The following is a 23459-nucleotide window of genomic DNA, read 5'->3' as shown; positions in this document are numbered from 1 at the left end:
ATCTCACAACCTGGGGAAGGCAGAGCCACTCCAGCCAGGAGAGCTCCTAGCACCTCCTAGTCCTTTCGATTGCAGTGGAGTCTATATAACCGTGCAAATGCTTCTTGACGAGTTTCAGGCTGTGGAGGATATCGTTTCATTCGCTAATCTGCATGACCCTGAGACCCCTTTTTTCGAGAAAGAAAACAATACATTAGAAGACGCACAGCAGCAGCAGCAGCAGCAGCAGCTCGGGGTGGATGTCGAATCCCAGCCAGGCTGGCTGACTCGACAAATAGAAATGGTCAGGGCAGGTTTAAAGGAAGACATGGTTCGCACCTTGAGAATTGGCAGTCAAGGAGAGTTGAGCAGCGTACTACAGTATGGACATTATCTCAAGATATTACTTCGTGAACGGATGGGTTTATAGAAGAGACATCCTACCAGAGAAACGGCAGGTATTTACTAGTGAATCAAAGCTACCATTATTTACAAGACAGGACTAGTAGTTTAATACGAGCTGCTTCTAACCAGCACTAAACGTGCTGCTTTCTTTGTAGCCATAGCCCCAATGAATGAATCATCACTGGCACCTTGCCGCTGACATGCTAGGTTCGTGCCTGGAGATCATTCACTGACTCGTCCAAATTAAATTCACCAGAAACCCGAAAGGCCAAGGAAGAGAAGACGCCCGCCGTAGTAGATGAATTTTCATGATATCTAGTCCTAAAGCTCCTTCCTGGGAGCACTATCATGCATACGGATGGATATCAGGCCAACTAGTGAGGAAGCTATTGTCTTGCGAATAATAATCCAATGAAACAGCATTCTATACGAGAATTCCAAGAAGAAGAGATGGTTTACTGCTGACTGAATGAGAGTTCTACACGCTTTATCTTCGCCGTCTAGTCGAGTCTGCCGCCACCGTACTTGGTACTATCGTTACTCACGTAACTTCTATTTAGTACATCCTGGGAATCTGACATGGCGTGTACTAACCTACCCAGGTACTTAGATATTACTGACAGATAGTGGGTTGTGGTCGACCAGGTGTGTCAGGTACCTAGGTACCTGGTATATCACCGAGCATGGGTAGGTACAGTAGGTAGGTACTAATTAACATCGACCCACAGAAGTATGTACTAGATAGATACGGGGTAATTCGCACGACCCTCCAGGGAGATCAATGGCCAACAATGATACACCTTGTTAAATCCATTCCATCCATAGCAGAGAAAAAAGACAGTGCATGATATTTCCTTTGAATCAGAAAAAAACTATATCTGTCCAAATCAACGCCCGCAATGTATACTCTGACACAGAGAAAGAATAAAAAGCAAAGTAATATACAAGCAGCAACTGAAGAATAAAGCTTATTCCTTGTCTACTCGAGCGCACTTAAATCCATGACCTTCGGCCTCCTGAATCCTATAGCACTTCTATCCAGCTCCTGATCCAGATTCCTTCTTCGTGACATCCGCAATCATGCTATTAATACTGAATGAGTCAGCTGTGTCCATTTTGAATTACACAAGGCTCTCGCAAGTCTGTTTTTATTAGTATAGTTTTGTAAAAAGATAATAGTAGAGTAGAAGAAGTAAAAAGAGTAAGTAAAGAAAAGAAATAGGAAAATATCTTAGTATCAGCTACACCGTGGAATCTCTTCTTTATCTTATCTAATATCTCAAACCATCCTAACTTCTGAATCTTGTTTATCTCACTCTTGGTCTTCTGATTCTTATTCTTATTATTTATCTATATCTGTGACTGATAGATACTATTAATAGTGTTTTACAACACAAACAAGAACTGCTCTCATTCGCAACGACCATTGCTTACCCCCGTCCTGAGGACTTTCGGTATCCGGTGTTCATCAGCTTCGGGGCCATCACCATGGCCGCTGTGTGCTTTGCGGCGTATGTGCGCAAGGAGCGGGGTCACTTGCTGCACATGTCGCGGTGTATAGAAAAGCGAATTGTTTCTACGGAGCAAACCTTTGACCCCCGATAGAACGAAGAATAGATAAAATCGAAAGAAACTGTCAGTTGTATAGATGCAGATCATATCTAATCTGATGCCTGGAATGCGGGGCACTAAACCCGATCGGGAGAAACATCATGCTCCGGCTCACTCGCTGCTCCGCACTTTCTTCTTCTTTCTACACACTACGTCTCGCAGCCATGCCAGAATCTTCCGCCATACAATGGAGGTAGGTTCATACTGATTCCTATACAGGGAACATGGGTGACTGAAATGGTAGATCCCTCGAGCTCGGGGCACGGGACGGTCGGGTCCCCGCCGTCGAACCGGCTGCTTGACCTGCCGCGCCCGCAAAGTCCGCTGCGACGAAGTCAAGCCCACCTGTGCGAATTGTACTCGTCTGAACCTGCAATGTGACTACAAGACCCTTGTCCCGGGGCTCATAGCGCGCAGGTCCAACCGCCGCTCTACCCTGCGCTCCGATCGACCGGACACGACATTCTTCCAAACGGTGCTGCGGCCGGACGAACAGCGACAGATCGTGGCTGCTGCCTCTCAACCTCCGTCGCAGCAGTCACCAAAAACACTGGAGAGTACACTGCCGCCGGAGACAAGCGCGAGACCGCAGGATATGACGGATATCGTGGATTTTCCAGCCTTTGATATGCTGGGGTTCATTGGAGATATCACGTCGGATATTGAACAGAAACACCTCGACCTGACTAGTGCTGGGACACCGGCTCTGGGGAATGAAATTTCTGGGGCTCTTCATACTGAGCGGCAGATGGCGTGGAATGCGGACGTGCCGTGGCTGGGGGATGACCGAGTTGCCAGCGCTGAAGAACTGACCGAAGACACCGGCAGCGGAGGACCCAAGACACAAACCTTAGGCGAGGAACAGCAGTTGCTCATCCACTTTTCAGAAAGTGATCCGCCTCCGGCGATTTTCGGGCCCGTGGACCTCGAATGGAAGTTTGTCAAGGAGGCCGTCGTCACGCAGTCGCCGGACTGTCCTGCCCTGCAGAAAGCGATGTACTGCTACGCGGTCGTCGAGCGGTCTCTGAACGCGGGCCAGCGGGGTGAGCGGGAGCCGCTCTACCACCAGCAGGCCAGCTCAGAAATACAGTCGTGTCTGGAGGGAGAGGTCGACGATGCGCTGCTCAAGCGGGTCTTTGCGGCTGTACTACTACTTATGCTGTCCGAGGTTCTCTCGTCGGCGGAGGTCTGGCGCACCGGCACTTCCTTCCTTCCCTCGGCCTATCTACTACTACAGCGGTTTCACCAACGGACGCGGACGTGGGTAGGATTCGGACACCTAGTCGTCTCGTGGGTGGCCCTGCTGGACGTCAAATCCCTCGTGGCAGGCCGCGACGGCGACCCGCTCACAGAGCTCGGGGAGGTGGCCCAGCCCCCCGACGACATGGACAGCGATGACATCTTTCTTCACGATGCAGGCTACCTCGTCCACGAGACGCTTGTCGGACCGGCCTTCCGCTTCTTCCTGCAGACGCAGCAGGTGATCCGGCGCATCGTGTGCATCGACCTCCACCACCGCAGTCGCGGCACGGTCGACGATGAGTTCGAGGTCTTACAAATTGCCCACCGCGTGGGCGCCGATCTAGAGACGCAGTGGCAGCGACGACCACGGGTCGTCGACCTCTACGACCATCCCGAGCGCCTAGAAGGATCGCTACAGCCAGACGTTGCAGACGAACTTTGTCGCACGTTCCGGCAATACGTGGCCAACTTCCTAGCCATCTTCATCTATCTGCACCGCGTAGCGTTCGTCATCTACCCCCGCACAGACCGCGTGCACCGCGCCGTGGACCAGATCATCCAACTGGCGGGGCTGGAGGTGGCCACTGGTGCGCGTCGTCTGCCCGCCAGTTTCATCTGGCCACTGTTTGTGGCAGGGCTGGAGGGCTCGCCGGCGCAGCGAGGGTGGATCGTGGCGGCGATGCGGGCCATGGAAGGTCTACCTGCCGGACAGAGACACCCTAATATCGGAAAGGCGCGGCAGCTGCTGGAGGAGATGACACGGCGGCAGGATCTGTCTCGGACGTGGGCGGATTCGCGATGTGTGCGGCAGGAACTGTTCACGGAGAGTTTTGTGATGATTTAGCCCTTATACCCTTATGATTATAATGGATTCTTATATAGGGGTCTATAGAGATGTTTATGAAATATATAAATTGTACACTATGTGACAATCACCTGATCCCACGTGTGTGTAACTGGCCCTAAACCTAACAGGGCTAGACCCCCATCCGAAACAGGCAATCTGTCGTCATCCCGTCCGTTCCCCAGACTCAATTCATCCAACTCCCGTTCCTTCGCTTTATCTATGGAGAATGAGATCCTACGCCCAGCTCTCCCAGGAGGAGACCTCGTCGGCCTGGATCAGGTCTTCTCTTCGGATCTACTATCTGACCGCCATTGTCTGCTGCGGTGGCGTCCTGTTTGGCTATGATTCGGGTGTCATAGGTATCCCATACCCGACTACGGAGACGCGAAGTATATACACCCCGCTAATATGATATCGATATAATAACGACAGGCGGCGTCCTCACCTTCCCCTCCTTTATGAACTCGTTCAACTACACTCTTTCACAGCAGACAAAAGTCAGCAGCATCGCAGTCGGCATCCAGCAAGCCGGCGCGCTGATCGGCTCCCTCCTTATCTTCCCCCTGACCACCCGAAAGGGCCGCCGGACGGCCCTCAAAGCCAGCTCGGCGCTTTTCTGCCTCGGCGTCCTATTTGAGGTTGTCGACTCGCGCTCCCTAACCGCCTTCTACACCGGTCGCATCATCTGCGGCCTGGGAATCGGCGGCTCGGCCACCGTCATCCCCATCTACCTGTCGGAGATGAGCCCAACGCACATGCGCGCCCGTCTCGGCAGCTGCTACCAATTCACCTTCACAATCGGCATACTTGTATCTTACTGGATTGACTACGGCATGCAGTTCGCCCCTGACGCCCCCCTCCAGTGGCAGGTTCCGCTGGCGCTGCAGCTAGTCCCGGGCGCCCTGATGGGCCTGGGCATGTTGACTCTACCGGAGAGCGTCCGCTGGCTGCTCGGCAAGGGGCGCACGACCGCATCGTGGGAGAGTCTGCGCTGGGTGCGGGGGGTGTCTCCGTCTGCGGGCCCTGACGAAGACAGTCCCATCCACGACGAATTTACCGCCATGAAAACCGCCGTCGACTCCGACCGCCGCGCCACAGACGGATTTCGTCTCTCCGAGCTCCTCCAGGGCAGCAACGCGCGGCGCATCGCCCTCGCCGCGACGATGTTCCTCGCGCAGCAGTCCACCGGCGCCACCGCGATGGCGTACTTCGGCCCGCAGTTTTTTGGTTTGCTTGTCGGCGAGGGCGATCGCGCCCTGACGCTCCTGCTGACGGGCTTCTTCGGCGCGATCAAGGTCCTCAGCTGCGGGACGTTCATCCTCTTCGTCGCAGACCGCTTCGGCCGCCGTCCGCTGCTGATCAGCGGCGCCCTCGGCATGGCAGTCTGCATGACGTGCACGGCGTTCCTCGTGCAGGGGATGCCCCCTCCTGCTCCTCCCGCATCGTCCGCGGGAGACACGGGGTCAGAAACGGCGAGCAACGGGGTCAGCCCAACAGGCATCGCAACAGTCCTCCTGATATACCTCGCAATCATCATCTACAATCTATCCTGGGGCCCGCTGCCGTGGCCGTGCAGCGCAGAGCTGTTCTCGACGCGTCTGCGCGAACCGGGCGTGGCGGTCAGCGTGGCGGCGCAGTGGCTGTCGAATTTTGTGTGGTCGTTCAGCACGCCGTACGTGCTGGCTGGGATCGGGTGGGCGACGTTTTTGCTGTTCGGGGTGCTGGACGCGGTGTTTAGTGGGTTTGTGTGGGTGTTTTTGCCGGAGACGGCGGGGCTGTCGCTCGAGGAGATTGAGGGGTTGTTTCGGGGGGAGGATGGGCATGGGGATGAAGAGAGTGCGTTGGTTGGGGGGGAGGGAGGGGATGGAGAGAATGAGGTGTTGGTGCCGAAGAATGGGGATATAGATAGGAGCGATACATAGTGTATAGTCATAGTGTATAGTGTATAGTGTATATACAGGACTCCAAGAGTATATCAAGATATAGTACGAATAGCTACAATCACAATGCGTTCAAAATAGCACACTGGTATACTGATACGTTGCATACAATATACTAATCAACGTATCAATCCACATCCCTAGATCTATACAAGATGCCTACGATATCACCGGCACCCCCGTATCCCGACCCGAGATATGCAACATTCAATAATAGGTTTAATAATCTTAAGCAAACTCGACAATATTCAATTAGAAGTGAATAGAGTCGAAGAATCCAGGAATGAAAGATAAAAGACTGATCTAGACTGTCAAATGCCAACCCGTGCCTGACATGACTCATGAGCAGAAAGTTTAAAACATAAAACACATAAGAAACCTTATTTATACTTCCCCGGAGATTTATCCCCGAATCCATACATTTAAGCAATTGATGTGTTTATCATGTACCTGTATTGTACACGTATTATCTGACGATAATGGAATGAATTATGTACACACTTCCTTATTCGTCGAGGGTTTCTACTTCTAAGGCACTCTCAGTCTGGATCAACCAGTTGGGTATTCTTCGGATTCTAGTATCTACTATTCCGTCTTTTTGAGTTCGTGATCTGATCTGATTATGATCCTGTGCCGGCTCTGCCGAATGAGTGTGCTAATAGAGGGGGGAGAGATGCGTTAATAGTGATGTATGCTGTGCTGTGATATACCAGGCGGACTAGACTAGACTAGACTACTCGAGTAAATGACTATCCTACGTAGATGCTAGAATCTACCGAGTTGAAAGACCATTCTATGTAGATAGATCTAGGTACTATGGTGGTCATTATGTGTAACATCGTAGTCTTAGAGTACTGAGTATGTGTATTCTCATCGAGATGATTCTCTATTCGTGTATGGAGTACGTTACTATTCCTGCTTCTTTACATCTATCTATCTACTACTAGTAGCTACTGCTTACTATCACTACCTATAAGACTATTCACTCTATGCTATCTACGTACTACCTACTGCATAGAAGGATCTATTAGCTGTAGCTTGAGTATAGCTAGAGCACAGCTAGAGCATGGCTAGAGCCAAACACAGCTACAGCAAGTAGACTACCCTACAAGAATATCATTCAATAACAAATGTCATTCTCCCTAAAATACCAATAACACCACACAAACGAGAGTAATCATACTAATACATTGAGTCCATCCCTGCGACACTATCAGTATATAGTGATAACACCCTTTCCTCCCTTTGACAATCTTGGAATATAACCAGCCTGCCCCTGCGACAACCTCGAAACATAGTAATACAGACACTTTTTTTGTGTTTTTTTTTTTTTTTTTTTCTCCATTTTTTTAGTGTCTTTCCGATTTCCCTTCTCCATAGATTGAACGCAAGTAAACAATACAATTGAGATAGGAAACAGGATTAGGCATTAGGGAAGTCCGGATGGAGCAAGCACATTAAAGAAGGTAGTAAGGCAAAAAGGCGAGAAAGGAAAAGGAAAAAGTGAAAAACCAACACCAACAATTAAATAAAGATGGGAAGGAAACAAGCCGACCAAAATTGGAAAACACGAACACCTTGCTAGAAATACAGCCGGGGGGAATCGTGCGGAAGTCATCGTAGAATACATTAGTATAGAACGCCGTGGTAAAGAGTTTTTTTCTGTTCTCATGAATCGTCATCGTTGGTTATACATCTCTTTATCGTTCGTGAATGACTGCCGGCATCTCAGGCCCCCAGGTCCAGCTCGGGATCAATTAGATAAATGTCATTGAGGAAGCTCGTCTCCTGAGCCGAGAGAACTTCCGAGTCCATCATGGTGGACGGCGGCTGGTCACAAGGGCACTCGCCCCCCATAATGGGGAGAGGCGGGTCCGGGAATCTCAGCGCGATCGCATCATCAAAGGCATTGGTCCCATGCGACGGCATGGTTGCCGATGCCGTACCAGCAGCTTCCTGGCCGAAGGAGCTGTCGAAGCTCACCGCGCTGGTTGGGGATGCCAGGCTTGGGTTGCTGATGTTGCTGGTCCCGCTGGCGCTGAAGCCCGGTGACGAGAAAGAAGGCGGGGCGATCATCATCGCCGGGGAGGGGGGCTGGAAGGTGGTCTGCGAGGGGACCTGGAAATTGGCCTGGGAGGGGGCCTGGTGAGCAGACGCAGGCGAAGACAGGTAGGCTGCCAAGTTGCTTTGGGCGTATTTCTGGGGAATCAAGATCGCCTCCTGCTGCAGATAGGCATTGACATTGGGATCTCCGCAGTTATGGTGACCCAGTAAATTGGTTTTGAAACGAGTTACTGCATTGCGCAGCTCGTGCTCAAGCTCCTCGAGTTCTTCATGCTTGGCCTTTAGGAGGTTATATCGTGTTTCCAGCCCCTCTGACTCCCTCTTCCGCTTCTGGCGACACTTGCTCGCTGCCAGACGGTTGCGCTCCAAGTACTGCTCGCGCTCCTCAGGGGTGGGTTTGGTCGTTTTTCGAGTGGACCCCTTGCGCCGTTTGGGGCTGGGAGTTGATGTCTCATGAGTATCATTACTGGGGCTCAACGAGACTGAGAACTTGCGAGGGGTGACGGGGGGTGATGGGAGGGACGCAGGGCCCACGCGGGGAAGACCCTGATGATGCATGATTCTGAAGCTGAAGTATTTGAGTGAGTCGATGGATCTGAATGATTGTGATTGAAAGATCTCCGATGATGGTGGATGGACAAAGGTGGAGAGAGAGAGAGAGAGAGAGAGAGAGAGAGAGAGAGAGAGAGAGAGAGAGAGAGAGAGAGAGAGAAGAAGATGGTGGGGATTCGGATCGTCGCGGACGAGGAAAGAAGAGGAAAAAGGGAAGAAGAAGCGAGAGGAAGAGGAAAGACAGAGAAAGGAAGGGAAGAAAAGGTTAATATAGAATGGGCACTGCCATCTCCCAGACGTGAAGGCGAGATCGATGGATGAGCCGTCCAATGCGAATTGAACAATTCCGATCCTATACACAAACCATCGAAACGAGGAACCAGAAAGTATGTCGGACCGCAGGAGCAATTCCACCCCAACCCATACCCCAACCGACCGGACCAGACCAGACAAGAAACAGAAAACAAACAGAACCAGACAGGAAAGCCGATCGATGATATCAACGTCGCCCCGGATCAGACAGCCGGGCTGTTACTGGCCATGGAGGGTTCCCCCCTCCTTCCTCGATCGATGTCAAGAAAGTCGATTTGTTTGCTTGGCGGAAGGGGGATCCACTATCCTGTACTATCTCAAGGATCCACTATCCTATCCTATCCAGGATCCTGTATCCGGTATCCACGGGTGGGGATCCGCTGGGGTCTGGCCTGTAACCAGGATGGAGACCGAGTCTGGGTTGGACAAGGAACCCGACTATGGCGTCATAACTGGTTTTTTCCCTGGTTTGCCCCTCCTAATCCCGTTTACGGGAAGGGGGATCTATAGATGGGCATAGAGATATTAATCAAAAAGGATGTGTTGATGTACGTTATGAACACTATGCTATGGGGAACTGTTGAAATGGTCGAGTTGGTCGAAATCTTGGTTGATGTTGATGATAGTACTGGTATGGATACCATGCAAAGTTGCGAATAGTTGCAAAACATGAAAGCTCGAAACAACAGTTGCTGTCGGAATACACTACAAGTCACAACATACGAGGAATTCCAACCAGGGAATTGTGTGCCATTCACTATAGAATACACCTGTCAAACCCCACGGTAAACATCCCACGACTGCCATCATCCTCCACACATTTGCCCTCTAAGTTGTACTTCCCTGGGTCGTGACTTCTCTCGCTGCTTACTGCTTTCCAGAACTGGAGGCCCAGCTTAAAATTCTATCAGAAACAGCTCCCTAAAGAAGCTCGCCTTGTCGGACAAGAGATAGTCAATCTATCCTGCCGCAGACCGTAGCCGATAGATGGCCATAAACCATCCTCTATCATGGGAAAGGCCAGGTCCACGAAGCCCAGCGTAGCACCATGGAATGAGTCAGTCACGCGCCCGACACTGGGTGTAGATGCTGCGCTGACTAGGGATATCGGGCTTTGGTCGCTGCGCCTGGCGCCGAGATAGTCCACGCAATGCTGCAGATGAGAATCGACGGTGGGCACATGGTAGCTATGGTACCTCAACAGTGACTCTTCGTTTGCACCAGAAGATGTTTCAACTCTGAAACGATTCTCGCAGTTGTGATATCTGCCTTCCTGCGCAACCATCTCTGCCTCGTCCTAGATGTCTTGTTGAACCACCACCACCACTGCCAGAATCGAGCTTCATCCGAGTAGGTGGCTGGGTTGTCTGGATGTATTGATCAATTTACTTGAGGATCCGCTGGCGCCCCTCAGTGGGGGATAGGACCCACGAAGAAGGGTTTGAGTGTGACCGCGTGGTATATACATAGATCTGGAATGAGTGCGACACCAACCCGCTCAACAGCACTTGATATGAGGCTTACCACGACTGATGTCTCCAACAAAAGATAGCTAATGAGAAATGGACAGAAGACGAATTGAACGTGGAGCATCAGAGAGAGAAGAAAACGATACTATCGTCAAGGGAAGAAGCAACACAGATTGTCGACAAGAACAACAACAACAACAACAACATGCCCTGGTAGAGAACGGAACTTCCTAAACAGACAAGTCAGCAGAACATCCCTATACCAATCAATCAATAACATCAACCAACCAACCTACCTACTTCCCAGATCATACAACCAGCCACTATACCCCTCTCGATCTCCTCCCGAATATCCATCCCATCCAATACGGTTTCAGGTTTGTTTGCTCGCTTAGCGGGGATATCCACGATGTACTCCGTACAGTAGTACGTTATCCAAGTGGGGCCCTCTGGCCATCATCATCCTCGGGAATCTGGGTCTGGGTCTGGGTCTGGGTCTGGGTCTGGAAACGCCTTTGTCTGTTTTAGTGTAGGTTCTGGGTTTTTGGTGGTCCAGCCCAACTTAGCTTAGCTTAATCGATGCACACACACAGAGAGAGTTCGGGTTGGACGAGGAATTTGACGATGGCGTCATGATGTTTGCCTTTACCCCTCTTTGTTGTGTTATGTATAGTGTGATTACGTGGCGTGGTCTGTGTGTCGGTATGGATGTATATCGTGTAGAAGTCACACATCTACATAGAGAGGGGAAAGGAGAGATAGACGGAGATAGACAGAGAGAGACAGAGAACCGGTTTTGATCGAGTCATGTCATCTACGAGTCTGTCCGGTTACCGGTTAGACACTAAACGGTGGGTCGATATGTACATCAACGCTAAACAGTAAACGATAACAAGAATAACTCTCCGATGATGCAAGTCGATCAAAAGTACCCTATCCGAGTGACTTGGATTGGACAAGCTGTCGATTGATCCGTCGCCAGTTGTCGATCAGCATCCCGGCCACCCGTTGTCCTTCGATCTCCGTCTCCACCGCGGAGAAGGCATCCGCCGTCCGTCCCGTCTGTCCTCGCAGGACGGGCTCCCAGGCTTGGATGAGACCGTCTAGACGATGACGGATCGCCCCCTCCGTCTCGCCGTCTCCAGCGACCAGGCTGGTGCAGAGCCCGATCACCCCGCAGAGCAGGTTGCGCTGGAGCGGGCTGGTGAGAGCGATGATCGCCAGTCCGATCCCCTGCACTCGTGCAGAGCTCCGCTCCACTCCCGAGCTGTGTCGATGATGGGAGAGGTCCACCAGTGCCTCGTATAGTCGCGACGACCCCAATAGACCCCCCGGGAGCCCAGCCACCAGGGTCTTGAATGCCCACGCCACTCCCTGCACCTGCGACGCATGGTTGCTGGACCCGTCCGGTCGCAGCACCTCCTCTAGCTCCACCGGCATCTGACTGCGCCGGGTCGTTTCCTGGATCCGATTCTGCTCCCTCTCTGCCGAGCGCACCTGCCGCGCAAAGTACTCATACACCCGCGTCGCCGTTTTCTGATCCCCCCTCTCCCAAAAAAGGTCATGCACATGAGGGCCTGCCAGCAGAACAATCAACCAAGGCCCAAGGAAGATCACGTCAAGCGTGGAAACAACAAGGAGAAGGGGGCTGACCAAACCGTCTCAGATACTTTGCCGTAGCCACGAAGCACACTGGCAGCCGCAGCGGTGCGGGCGCAAATCCCGGGGGTAGAAACAGAAAGCTATGCCCCCCCAGCCGAGCCAAATCTTCCAATGACTTGCCACAAAGCGAGGTCATCGCAGAGGCGGTAGAACGGACCCCGACCACAGTCCGACGCCGCCGTAGGGTCCGGGGTGGAGACACCGACCCCAGCGACAAACTGGATCGCATGCTGCGGATGCGCACAAGCACCCGGTCCCGTCGCCGTGGCACCGTCTCGTCCGTGCGATCAAGTTCCGCATCCTCCCCGTCCGGTGGCACCGATAGGGGCACGAATTGAAATTGGCCCGCCAGTTCATTGAATGCGATCGCGGCCGCCTGTCGGTCCAACCCACCGGGCCACCGAATCTCATTGGAGACACTGCGAGGCAGACCCGAGCTCTCCGTGGATGAGCTGCCACAATGACAGGCCGGCAAGGTGATTTCATCCACATCGCGCTCCACAGGTTCGGGAAAGAAGTCGAACGGCACGTCCGCGTACAAAAACCCGGGGTTAGCCTGGACCACCGGCGCAGTCATCACCTGGGGATCGTCCAATCGAGTGGAGTCGGGCCCAGCGTCTTCGAATATCGGGTCCCGATCGACGGTGGGAATCGGGGTCAGGGTACGCCGCGACGGATGGTGGGAGACCGTCATGGCAGTCAGATCGGACACGGTCGTCCGGTCACTGGGCTTGCGGGAGCTGGGATCCTCGCTCAAAAAGCTGGCGCACGGGACCAGTTGTCCGTCAGCCCTATCCCCATGGGTGATGGGGGCATGGTAAGCGGACCGATCGGGCACGGCGAAGGCCTCCCACGCGGCTTTGTCACGGGAACGGCGAGAACGGAGAAGAGACACCCAGCCCGTCAGTCGCCGTATGCTCCTCGGAGGACGCGTAGACTCTGTAGATAGTAGGCCAGTTCTGGGGGATCCCCGATGTCGAGCCGAGCTGGCAGGGTGAAGTCGCCGAGCCGACCGATCGAAATTAATATCTCCCTCGCACGGCGCATTCTGCAATCCGCAAGCCATCGACCTTTCCACAGCCTCTCTCGATGACGATGCCCCAAGAAGTCGATGCGGCATACCACCATCTGACCTCTCATCCAGGCGGAGCAGGGGGGATCCAAACTCAGTGCTAGTCACGCCCGACCGCCGGGAGAATAAGTTTTCCAAGAGTCGTCCCATTTTTGTGCAACAAATGTAGACAATTTCAATTCATGAAAAAAAGATGCGTCTGCCGGTGTGTTGGCAACGTACTGGGTAGATGGAGGACGTCGTTGTGAGAACCACTAAGGTTTTCAAGGTCGTCCCTTCCTTGGATGTGACTGATCCTAGGTATTCTCTATTTCAGCCAATGTCGTGTTTTGCACGCATTCACTGGTCAGTGGACTGGTTCAGGGTAATGGGACGGCGCTTCGTTGCTTCCCTGGTATACGACCCTTCACTGGGAGCAGGTGCCAAGACCTCATGGAAAGCAGTATGAATCAAAGACAGTGTTGATATGACATGACTCTAAAGCAACAAGTAAGGAATTTATATAAACAGAATAAAGTCTATTTCAAACCGAACGCCAATGCTGGATCCTGGCCGGTGCGGTTCCCATCTAGATCAACCGTACCGTACCATATCTTCTTTGCTTATCTTTTCAATTCACAATAACCCGCTGTGGAACACATAGTCCGCTGCCAGCCAGAGACTGGAAGCTACTCGAAGAACGCCATTCCCATGCAATTTGTACGCCTGAGCGTTCTTTAATGAGGCCGCCATGACTCGTCACTTTCACCCTCTAGGAGAATGTATTCCAGGATGTCGCTGAGTGTGAGGACGCCCTTCAGCCGGAAATTGTCGTCTACCACGACCAGTCGGTGCACGCGAGACTTGCGGATGGTGTCGAAGATGGTGTCCAGCCCATCGTTCAACGAGCATGTGTAGATTCCGGGAAAGTCCTGGGGAAAAAAAAAAGATCAGCCGGGGGGTAGTCCTGGCACAGGCTGAATTTGGGATGCAAACTCACCGGAGATCGCTTTTTCAGCGCTTCGCCCACCGTCAGACTCAAATCATCATACACGCCACCTTTGATTAGGGTCACCACGTCGACCGCCTCAAAAACATTGTAGAGAACACCTAGCGCACGTCAGTACGGCGGACACACGCGCTCGGGACAGGACCCTCGTACCTTCGGAATTCAGGATCGGCACGCTGGATATGCTTCGTTCCACAAAGATATGAATCACGTCGATGACCGGGGTATCCACAGAGGCGGTGGCCAGATCGTCGTAGGTGCCCAGGAGGATTTCACCCAACGGTTTGCGCAACCGCTGCGTGTCGCTGACATTCACGGCGACGAACTTGAGGATGCGGTACTGCGTGACGACGCTGAGGACGTGGGATCGATCGGTCTGGCTGTCGTTGGTGACAAGGGGAATGCGACGGGCGCGGGACTGCAGCATGCGGCGACAGGCCTCGTACAGGGGGCGTTCGGGATCGATGGAGATGGTCTCTGGAGGCGCGACGCCTAGCGCTTTTTCGACCTCTAGACCGCTGTTTGTTAGGGTTTCTCGTCATGCACGCGGGGCGTGGCAGAACACGTGAACCGACGCACCTCGAAGACTATCCAATCGGAACTGATCGATCTGATCCAGAGCGGCAGGGTTCTGGAAGTAGTACTGAATGACATTGATGTAGTCGGAGGTGGTCAGCAGACCGGCGAAGGTGGAGGACTTGGAGTCCCATAACGGCGCGGAGACGATGCCTAACGGTGACACCCAGCAAGGGGCCGACGTCAGCATAAAACCCAATTTCGAGCCCACGACTCGGCGCGTTGCGCGAACGGGGAGAAGTAGAACATGCCATTTTGAATGAGGATATTTAGAGACTCCTTAACGGACAAGGAGGTGTCGAAAATTATGAGGCGGAAACTAAGCGGAAGGACATCATAACTGGTCCGGGCCTTGAGGAAGATGCGAATGGCGCGCTACAGAGAATATGAAGGGGAGAAGAAACTCTATTAGTCAAGATCTCTCCGGATTTTGACAATTGACAAGTCGCGAAAGAAATTTACAGGCGACATGCAGGGGCTGCAGCTCTCACGGAGGTCGCAAGGTGCCGCAAGGACCCGCCAGAGGGGAAGAAGAAAAACTAGGATGAAAACAGAAAAAGTCCAGCCAGATGACAAAAGGAAAAATATAAAAGAAAGGAGCAAACAGGAACAGCGATATTCAATTCATGCTAAGGAGAAAACACGAAATATATAACAGGATAGGGGACTCACCAGACCCTCGCGCTCTTCGCGATCGATGGCCCTGTCGGGCTGGGTGGGGGGCATTGGAGGGGTGTCGCGAATGGAAGATTGTTGATCGTGATTCGAATATGAAAGGGTAAAGGACAAGTAGTGTTGAAGTTGAGAGGTGATTAGGAGAGATGAGGTTGTGGATCGTGTCGAGAGCTCTGGGGGAAGATTGAAATGAGGGGAGAAAGAGAGAGAAGAGAGAGAGGATGACGGTGGAGTTGGACAGTCTGGCGGGGGCGGTGACCCGGTTGGGTATGATCGTCCTATACAATTGATTCTTCTATATTACCTGATTTGATTCTATATTTTCAGGTTCTATTGGTATCTAATATGAAATTTGATATATTTATATTTGATCCATATTCATCCTCTTCCTTAATTCGTGGGGAAGTATCTGATCCTGTATGCATTGGGCTATTGAGATTTATATCACTATATCACTGTTAAGTATCAACAGCACGACTACAAGTACATGCTCCTGAAGTACCCCGGACAGGCACTCCACTGCAACCTCTGGTAATACTATATACCCCTCGGATTCTATCGACCCCTCGTCGTAGAAAGTACAGCCCCGTTAGTCACGTGATATCTATATACCTGTAGATGGAGACGATGGATACGATGGAGACGAACTGGAGGAAGGGAATGTGGGAGCAGACGTTGAATGCGCCGTCTGCTCTATTATCGACCGATCATATAGAAGGCATATACACGACTCGACATTCAGTCAGCGTTGAATCTATATCTATAAACGATCCGTATCAAGATCAAATCAACCATGCATGCACTCGACGCCGGATTCGAACCAAGCAAGCTCATCTGTGATATCAACGATAGGAGTATTAAGGAAAAGACAAAAAATGGGGACAAAAAGGACAGAAGAAAAGAGAAGACAAGACAAAAGGAAAAAAAAATCATGCAGTCGATTCCTCGCCCGCCGCCACGCGCGGCCCCTCTCCCGTCTTCAAATAATTCTCGTACTCGCCGATATGCTTGCCGTTTTGAACCCAGCGCTCGCGGTAGGCCTGGCGCTTCTGATCGGCCATCGCGGTCATCGCGGGCCAGTAGATCGAATGGTCGTAGCGGAACTCGACATCGCCGCCCATGGACTTCATCAGTTGACCCGACGGGACGTGCTGGCACAGGTCCTCGTTGAACTTGAGCTTCTGGCGCGTGTGGGGGTCGATGAACGGGGTGATCAGCTTGAAGAAACCCATGACCATGAAGGGCACTATCATTTGTCTCATTGTCAGTATATCAATCCAATGATCAGGCAGAGAAAATAAAGAAAAGAGGGCATACTGTTGATCACCAAGGCGCGCCCCAACCGCTCCGGATAGTGGTTCTGCAGGAAGTTCAGCGTCTGCTTGGCCTGGCCGACGCTGGCGTTCTGCCCCGACTTGGTCTCGTTGTAGTTGACGATCAGCGCCAGCGTCTCCTGGTCGGGCCCCATGATATCAATCACCCGCTCCAGCATGTACACCAGATGCTCGATCTGTCGGTCGCTCTTCTCCGTGTTTTGGTTCGACGGCAGCAGGTACAGACAGGGCCGCGCGTGGATGTCGTACCCCAGAATCACCTGCTTCCCCGTCTCGTTCTCCACCGAGATGTAATCCTCCGTCAGCTTCGCGACCCCGTACTCGCGCCGCCAGGTCAGCGTGCGCTGCAGCCGCCCGATCGCCTCGGGCACGTTCCACTTGGTCGCCCGCAGGTATCGCAGCAGGCACTCGCGCGTCAGGAACAGGCGTTCGTCGTCGGTGATGGGCTCCACCGCGGCATTCTTCGCCGCCGTCGTCGGCACCGTCGTCCACTGGGAAACTGCTCTCAACACGGTGTCATATTTGGCTTGTTGGTCGGCCGTGAGTGGGGCCGGCGTTTCGGGCTTGGAGGTATCCAGGGGGAGAGCGAACGGTTTCTGGACGAGTCCGTCGGCCGCGGACACGGGGAGGGACAGTTGACTGCCGTTGGGAACGGCCTCAGGAGAGACCGCCGTGCTGACAGGGGTTTCGGAGGAAGTAGTCATGATGGATCAATGTGTGTTGGGTTGGAATTGTTCAAAAAAAAAAGACCGACCGGGGAGGAAGACGAGGCAAAGGGGGCTGTGGAAGCTCTTATAGAAGCATCGAACGTGTCCACTCTCTGACCGGTTTGTTTCATGCGGCAGATTCTCCTTCTTTGCTTTTTTCCATCTTTTTTAAAATTACGTTTTTTCTCGGCATGATTCGAGTATCATCCGAGATCGACAGATCCCTGGCCGATCCTATTCTTACCATTGGACCAGAACAGAAATAGATTTGCTCTGGTGAGAATTCGGTCTTTTTGCGCATTTCCTGTTTGGGTTTATCCGGCAGATCAAGGCGGTCGGTTACTTTCGGAAGGCGGTCGGTCTTTAATGGAGCCAACGCGTGAGATCGCGGGACGCGCCGACCTCTTCGCATTTGGCATCATCTTTTTACCCCAGACCCTCGAGAAACCTGATTGATAGATAGTCATGGGTGACACGGCGGAGATCAATGAGCTCTTCGCTCCCGCGACCCCCGATGGCCTCCCGAAAGATATTCTCACTGAGCTACAGTCCATTCTCCGCGTCCACTCGATCGCCCCACAGGAACTATTCTACAAATGGGAGTCCTACTGTTTGAAGATGGGGGAGGAGACGAAGATGGATCTCGAAACGGTGCGTCTCTTCAAACGAGATGTTCAGGACGGTCTCGAGCGCGAGACTCGCGGCCGCGGAGGGCGACAGACGACCGAGAAGAAGCTTTCGCAGACAGCAACCCCGCGAGCCGCTACCACGTCCGATGTGTTCGGCATGTAGGTCGGAATCAGGTCCCAAAAGCGTTGGTGATGAGAGGCTGATGTGTCCAGGCTCGACGGTCTGACCCCCGGAGCAGCGCATGGTCGGACACCTAACAGCGCCAATGGTGCCAAACGGAGGGCGGACTTTTCGTCCCCCACGGTCCCGAAAATGGGCAGGATGAATGGCCTGGAGTCGCCTGGTGCGAAAACCCCGAGTAAACTGGCCAACGGTAGTAGTATTAGCTCGGCAGACACCCAGTATGTTGCGACTGCACCGTTCATTCATACCACCGTCTAACACATAGCAGGTCGATTCCCTTCGCGGACCGCCCTAACCCCGGCCAAACCGTCGAGACCCTCAACCCCCACCTGCCACCCCCCGAACCCCCGCTGGCGCCATACTCGGAATCACGCATCAAACCAACCGCCAACACGGACCTGAAGAAGTTTGCGTACAAGCCCATGGCCATGCGCCTCGCCGAGGTGTCCGAGATCCTCGACGACCGGATCGACGAGTTCACGGCGTTGTTCGAGAAGCACTACGCCTCCGAGGACATCACGATCGGCAGCGCAGGCACGCAGAGCACCAGTGAGATCGTCGCGATCGGGCGCGTCGCCTCCGACACCATGGAGGGCAAACTCAACCCGGCGTCGCTGGTTCTGGAAACGTCGCGACGCATGGGGGCGGGCCTCCGCGTGCCGCTCAACGTGGACTCCATCCCGTCAGCCAACTTCTTCCCGGGCCAGATCGTCGCCCTCCGTGGCATCAACGCGTCCGGGAACTACTTCTCCGTCAAGGAGGTCCTCCCCACGCCGTTACTGCCACCCGCCGCCTCCTCGACGGTGACCATCGACAACGTCAACGAGCGACTCGAAGCAACCGGCGGATCGTCCCCGCTGAACGTGGTCGTCGCGACAGGCCCCTACACGGCAGATGACAACCTCGCCTTCGAACCGTTGAACGAGCTGTGCAAGAACGCCGTGGACAGCGGGGCGGATGCACTCGTCCTGCTGGGCCCGTTCCTGGACATCGAGCACCCACACGTCGCCGCAGGGGACTTTGACCTTCTCGAGGGCACGCCGGGCTTCGACCCGGACACGGCCACCCTCGCGACGGTATTCCGCCACTGCGTGACCGCCCCACTCCAACGGCTCGTCGCGGCAGTCCCCAACGTGACAATCATGATGATCCCCTCCGTGCGCGACGCCGTCAGCCGACACGTATCATGGCCACAAGAGCAGCTCGGCAAGAAAGAGCTCGGCCTGCCGAAGCAAGTCCGCATGGTGTCCAACCCGGTAACACTATCCCTCAACGAAACGGTAGTGGGAATTAGCGCGCACGACGTGCTCTCCGACCTGCGCCGCGAGGAAGTCCTGCACGGCCGCCCCGCCGAGGGTAACCTGCTGTCGCGGCTATCCAAGTACCTGATCGAGCAGCGACACTTCCAGCCAGTCTTCCCGCCGACGTCGCAGCCCAGCCTGTCGGGGACGGGCGCCATGCTCGACGCCAGCTACATGAAGCTGGGCGAGTGGTGGAATGTGCGGCCGGACGTGCTGATCGTGCCGAGCGCGCTGCCGCCGTTCGTCAAGGTCGTGGACAGCGTGTTGGTCATCAACCCGGGGACGCTGTCCAAGCGCCGCGCCCCGGGGACGTACGCGCAGCTGGCGATCCACCCGCGCGAGCTGGCGGAGGACGAGCGCGAACAGAAGCATGTCAGTCACAAGTTGTGGGAGCGGGGGCGCGTTGATATCAAACGGATCTAAGTTGATTGCTTGAATTATGGAATGGCGTTGGTTATCTTTATACATTACGACCCAGTACTTTACTTTATATTCTCCGGTATTATATCATCTTCATTAACCATACCTTCATATAACCACATACCTCATTACCATATCATACAATCACTAGAAAGAAAGTAAGAAAGAAAGTAAGAAAGAAAGTAAGAAAGAAAGTAAGAAAGAAAGAAAGAAAGGATCACCGCATCATGACAACCCCCCTCCTCCCCCCCATCAGCCTCCCTCCGTCCCTAACCCTAACAACAGCCCCCCCTCCCCTCCCTCCAGCACCTCCTCTCCCCCCACCACCCGCGCCCCCAGAACTCACCAACCCCTCCAGCCCCAAATCCCTCCAAACCCCCTCCCGCCTCCTCTCCATCGCCCTCGTAATCCCAAACGCGGCATGCTGATCAGGAACCACATCGTCCTCGTCTTCGGGGTTAGGAGGCTGGAACTGCGGCGCGACGTACACGTCTTCGATGGGCAAGAAAGATGGGATCGTCGTTGTTGTTGAGCCGCTGTTGCCGTAGGTGACTGTGTGGGTTGTTGTTGTCGGGGCGCCGTTGGGGCCCGCCGTTGTCGTTGTCGTTGTTGTGGGGTGGGGAGTGGGTAGGGAGGGGGAGGATGTTGATGCTGCGAAGTTTGTGGAGGAGGTGGTTGTTGAGGAGAAGGGGGAGGTGTGTGGGCGCGTGAAGTCTTCGAAGTGGTCTGCTAGGTGCGGGTGGTGCATGTGCAGGTAGGTTGCTGTTGAGTCTTTGCTCTATGGGGGGCGTTAGTTGGTTAAACTTTTGGATTGGTGTTAATATGGGTTTACGAGCCATTTTGAAGGGATGGTATGTGTCTGTGTTGAATGCGCGCTGCGTGGTTCCGTTGTAACTGGTTGTTTATGGTCTTGTGTACTTCGCTGGAGTGGTGTTTTGGATGGATTGATGGAGATTAGATACGAAAGTACGGCAGAACCTCACCGCCTATTCCTATGTCTATGCTGGACCACTACTGAGGTACCTTAGGGATTGTATAACCCATTCTATCTATCATGACAATACTGATCTTAGGAAAATCACATATTCGTACTCATCCGGTGCACAATAGGCACCGCGCTGGGCGGCAGACTCCCCATCTCCGTCACTACCATGTCCACGTACTGCGCCGGTGTCACATCGTACATGATGTTCAGCAGCTGCAGATTGGGCGTCTCTTTCCAGTTCGCCAGCGGTGAGGCATCGGACGGAAATTCGGTCCCCGCATTCTGAGCACTGTGCGCTGTCTGGTTGGACTTCCCACCCTTCTTGGTTTCCTGCTCTGCGGCAGCGGCGGCGGCGGCGGCGGCGGCAGGGTCGGGTAGCCCGGTCAGCTGCTGCGGGGCCTGCACCTCCACCAGCTCGTCGGCGTCGGCGAGCTCGTTGACCACGATACTGTCTAGTGCAACCCGGTCCGTGAACTTGACGGTCTCGCAGCACACGATGACGGGCACCTCGACGCCGCCCGCGCGCTCCTTAGCCGACATGGCCACAAGGGCCGTTCCGACCCGCGAGTACAAGCGGCCGTTACTGGTCATAGCGTGGGCGCCCAGGAACACCTTGGTGGCGTCCTTGATGGCGTGGCTGATGCCATGGACAAGCGTGTACTGCACGTCGAGTCCCGCGGCGACTAGCGTGCGCGCCAGGTTCTTGCCCTCGAACAGCGGGCGCGAGTCGATCACCGACACACGGAATCGCTTGCCCTCGCGGGCTGCTGCGAGCAGCGTCTGCTTGACGAGCGAGCTGCCCGCGTACGTGACGATGACGTCGCCGTCCTGGATCTTCTGCGCCGCGCTGCCGGCGATCACCTGGTCCGCGACTGTGATTTTCTCCCGGATGAAGCTGTCGATAAATTCGCTGAGAACGGCCTTGGCTTCGGCCTCGGGGACGGACGGGTCGATGGACGCGATCTCCAGTTTCAGGGCGCGGATCGCATTGCCCTGGCTGATGGACAGCGGGCGACACGTCGAGAGGTAGGTGATCTGGTGCGAGAGGTGGGTGGTCAAGTGTCGGGAGAGCGAAGTTCCGAGAGGGGTGGTATACGCCTCGATGACCTGTTCAATGAATAAGCTGTTGTCCCATAGAAGTGGATTAGAACGAGAAGAAATAGACATACCCGCTTGAAAGCCAACAAGGTAGCAACGCAGCGCGCACTACTCCCACACACCACATAGTCCCTCATCTGCAGACCCAGTGCCAACACAGCCGGATGCACCTCCTTCCCAGCACCCGCGACGCTCGTGCGCCGCGGCTGTCCATACAGATGCCCAAAGACGGCGACATTCTTGTTCTCCACGGGCCGCTTCTTCGCCTCGGTGCCGCCCTGCGTCGACCCCCTTCGCTGCTGCTGACGCTGGCCCTTCTGACCGCCCGCACCGGCGTCCTTACCACCGGCTGCACCCCCCGCGCCGGCGCCCTTCTTGCCCGCTCCGTCCTTGGGACCGGGTGCCCCGCCGGTGGCTTCGCGATCGGCGCGCTCGCGGGCGCGACGGGCGGCCTTTTCAGCCTTGGCTTTCTTCTTGAGTTCCGCGCCGGATACTTTCTCTGCCGCTGAGTCGGCGGCGGGTTTCTTGTCTGCGGGGGCGGACATCTCGGCTGGAGGGGTTGGTTGCTGGGTGGGCGGAGGGGTGGGCGTTGTGGTGGGGGGTCGTGCCGGATCGGGGGTGGACATGGTGGGAGATAGAGTGGAAGGAGGGGAGGGGGGTTAGAAATTGGCCGTCAGAGTGGGCGAGCAATTGAACCCACGACTAGTCCCCAAGTGGAGTGGAGGGATCAAGAAACCAAAGGCAGGAGGTGATTGGAATGGAAGAATATTGGCGTGAAGTGGATCGATGTGAATGACTCAAATGAAAATCAGATGATGCATCCAGCGTGCATGTTAGTCATGTTGCATAAACATAACGCTATTATGCATATCACATGACTTGATACCGATCATCTTCCACCTCACTTCTACTTCTATCCTGCAGACTGTCTTCTCGAGAGACCTCTGACTGCCCGTCCTGGGATAACAACGTTGGATTGGCTGTCAGACCAAATGGACTATTCCAGGCAAACTGGCAATTCTCGAAATGCTTTGATTTTGTCTCAACGATCTCACATGGGGTATACGGTCTCCATATAATGCATGAAGAACTTTATGCAACCTGCTCCCCACGCTTGACTGGGCCTATGTCTTCCAGCCTCAAACCCACTGGAGAAGGAATAAGACCTAGGGAACACCGATGATAATACAAAAGGCAAAACCAAAGATACCATGCCACTTCTAATCATCGTATGACATGTATGTTCTCAAGCTGCGAATTGAAGCTATGGTAGAACGAGCTTGTCTACAAATCTCATGTCCATTCACGAAGAAACCCACGAAGAATTATCCATAATGTCAAAGAAAAAAGAAGGGGAAAGTATTTATCATAATGACCCAGCATGGCATGCATAATCACATAAAGTCA

The 23459-nt window shown here is 53.9% G+C and overlaps 9 protein-coding genes across 9 annotated transcripts; 4 read left to right on the top strand and 5 right to left on the bottom strand.

Moving 5' to 3' along the window:
• Nucleotides 1-1283: 1283 nt before the first annotated feature.
• Nucleotides 1284-4081, top strand: BDW47DRAFT_117578 (Zn(II)2Cys6 transcription factor; the record flags this gene model as incomplete). The annotated part of the gene is made up of 2 exons (XM_024815098.1): nucleotides 1284-1320; nucleotides 2250-4081. The coding sequence occupies 2 exons, from the start codon at nucleotides 1284-1286 to the stop codon at nucleotides 4079-4081; spliced, it is 1869 nt and encodes a 622-aa protein (XP_024672083.1).
• Nucleotides 4082-4310: 229 nt separating this feature from the next.
• Nucleotides 4311-6238, top strand: BDW47DRAFT_125770 (sugar porter family MFS transporter; the record flags this gene model as incomplete). Its single annotated transcript, XM_024816441.1, has 3 exons — nucleotides 4311-4443; nucleotides 4517-5920; nucleotides 6180-6238. The coding sequence occupies 3 exons, from the start codon at nucleotides 4311-4313 to the stop codon at nucleotides 6236-6238; spliced, it is 1596 nt and encodes a 531-aa protein (XP_024672082.1).
• A 1106-nt stretch (nucleotides 6239-7344) lies between these two features.
• atfB (bZIP transcription factor atfB) lies at nucleotides 7345-8757 on the bottom strand. The gene has a single exon (XM_024812637.1). It carries the CDS (start codon nucleotides 8644-8646, stop codon nucleotides 7753-7755), a length of 894 nt encoding a protein of 297 aa, XP_024672081.1. The 5' UTR covers nucleotides 8647-8757; the 3' UTR covers nucleotides 7345-7752.
• Nucleotides 8758-9569: 812 nt separating this feature from the next.
• BDW47DRAFT_105773 (uncharacterized protein) lies at nucleotides 9570-11183 on the top strand. Its single transcript, XM_024812636.1, has 3 exons — nucleotides 9570-9736; nucleotides 10522-10651; nucleotides 10718-11183. The coding sequence occupies exons 1-3, from the start codon at nucleotides 9622-9624 to the stop codon at nucleotides 10947-10949; spliced, it is 477 nt and encodes a 158-aa protein (XP_024672080.1). The 5' UTR covers nucleotides 9570-9621; the 3' UTR covers nucleotides 10950-11183.
• A 298-nt stretch (nucleotides 11184-11481) lies between these two features.
• BDW47DRAFT_105771 (uncharacterized protein) lies at nucleotides 11482-13614 on the bottom strand. Its single transcript, XM_024812635.1, has one exon. The coding sequence runs from the start codon at nucleotides 13303-13305 to the stop codon at nucleotides 12040-12042; it is 1266 nt and encodes a 421-aa protein (XP_024672079.1). The 5' UTR covers nucleotides 13306-13614; the 3' UTR covers nucleotides 11482-12039.
• A 17-nt stretch (nucleotides 13615-13631) lies between these two features.
• On the bottom strand, nucleotides 13632-15621 carry snf4 (AMP-activated serine/threonine-protein kinase regulatory subunit SNF4). The gene is made up of 6 exons (XM_024812634.1): nucleotides 15392-15621; nucleotides 14971-15094; nucleotides 14723-14872; nucleotides 14297-14653; nucleotides 14135-14244; nucleotides 13632-14066 (listed from the first exon to the last, which is right to left on the bottom strand). The coding sequence occupies exons 1-6, from the start codon at nucleotides 15443-15445 to the stop codon at nucleotides 13872-13874; spliced, it is 990 nt and encodes a 329-aa protein (XP_024672078.1). The 5' UTR covers nucleotides 15446-15621; the 3' UTR covers nucleotides 13632-13871.
• A 356-nt stretch (nucleotides 15622-15977) lies between these two features.
• BDW47DRAFT_31306 (CRAL/TRIO domain protein) lies at nucleotides 15978-17644 on the bottom strand. Its single transcript, XM_024818726.1, has 2 exons — nucleotides 16712-17644; nucleotides 15978-16640 (listed from the first exon to the last, which is right to left on the bottom strand). Exons 1-2 carry the CDS (start codon nucleotides 17430-17432, stop codon nucleotides 16324-16326), a joined length of 1038 nt encoding a protein of 345 aa, XP_024672077.1. The 5' UTR covers nucleotides 17433-17644; the 3' UTR covers nucleotides 15978-16323.
• Nucleotides 17645-17893: 249 nt separating this feature from the next.
• On the top strand, nucleotides 17894-19999 carry BDW47DRAFT_31302 (DNA-directed DNA polymerase alpha subunit POL12). The gene is made up of 3 exons (XM_024818725.1): nucleotides 17894-18223; nucleotides 18278-18466; nucleotides 18517-19999. Exons 1-3 carry the CDS (start codon nucleotides 17901-17903, stop codon nucleotides 19970-19972), a joined length of 1968 nt encoding a protein of 655 aa, XP_024672076.1. The 5' UTR covers nucleotides 17894-17900; the 3' UTR covers nucleotides 19973-19999.
• A 1048-nt stretch (nucleotides 20000-21047) lies between these two features.
• BDW47DRAFT_117572 (translation initiation factor eIF2B subunit delta) lies at nucleotides 21048-22597 on the bottom strand (the record flags this gene model as incomplete). The annotated part of the gene is made up of 2 exons (XM_024815097.1): nucleotides 21048-22061; nucleotides 22124-22597. The coding sequence occupies 2 exons, from the start codon at nucleotides 22595-22597 to the stop codon at nucleotides 21048-21050; spliced, it is 1488 nt and encodes a 495-aa protein (XP_024672075.1).
• Nucleotides 22598-23459: the final 862 nt, after the last annotated feature.

The sequence above is a fragment of the Aspergillus candidus genome (genome assembly GCF_002847045.1).
Source record: "Aspergillus candidus strain CBS 102.13 unplaced genomic scaffold BDW47scaffold_22, whole genome shotgun sequence".
Classification (NCBI taxonomy): Eukaryota; Fungi; Ascomycota; class Eurotiomycetes; order Eurotiales; family Aspergillaceae; genus Aspergillus; species Aspergillus candidus.
This window is presented reverse-complemented; position numbering and strand designations above follow the sequence as displayed.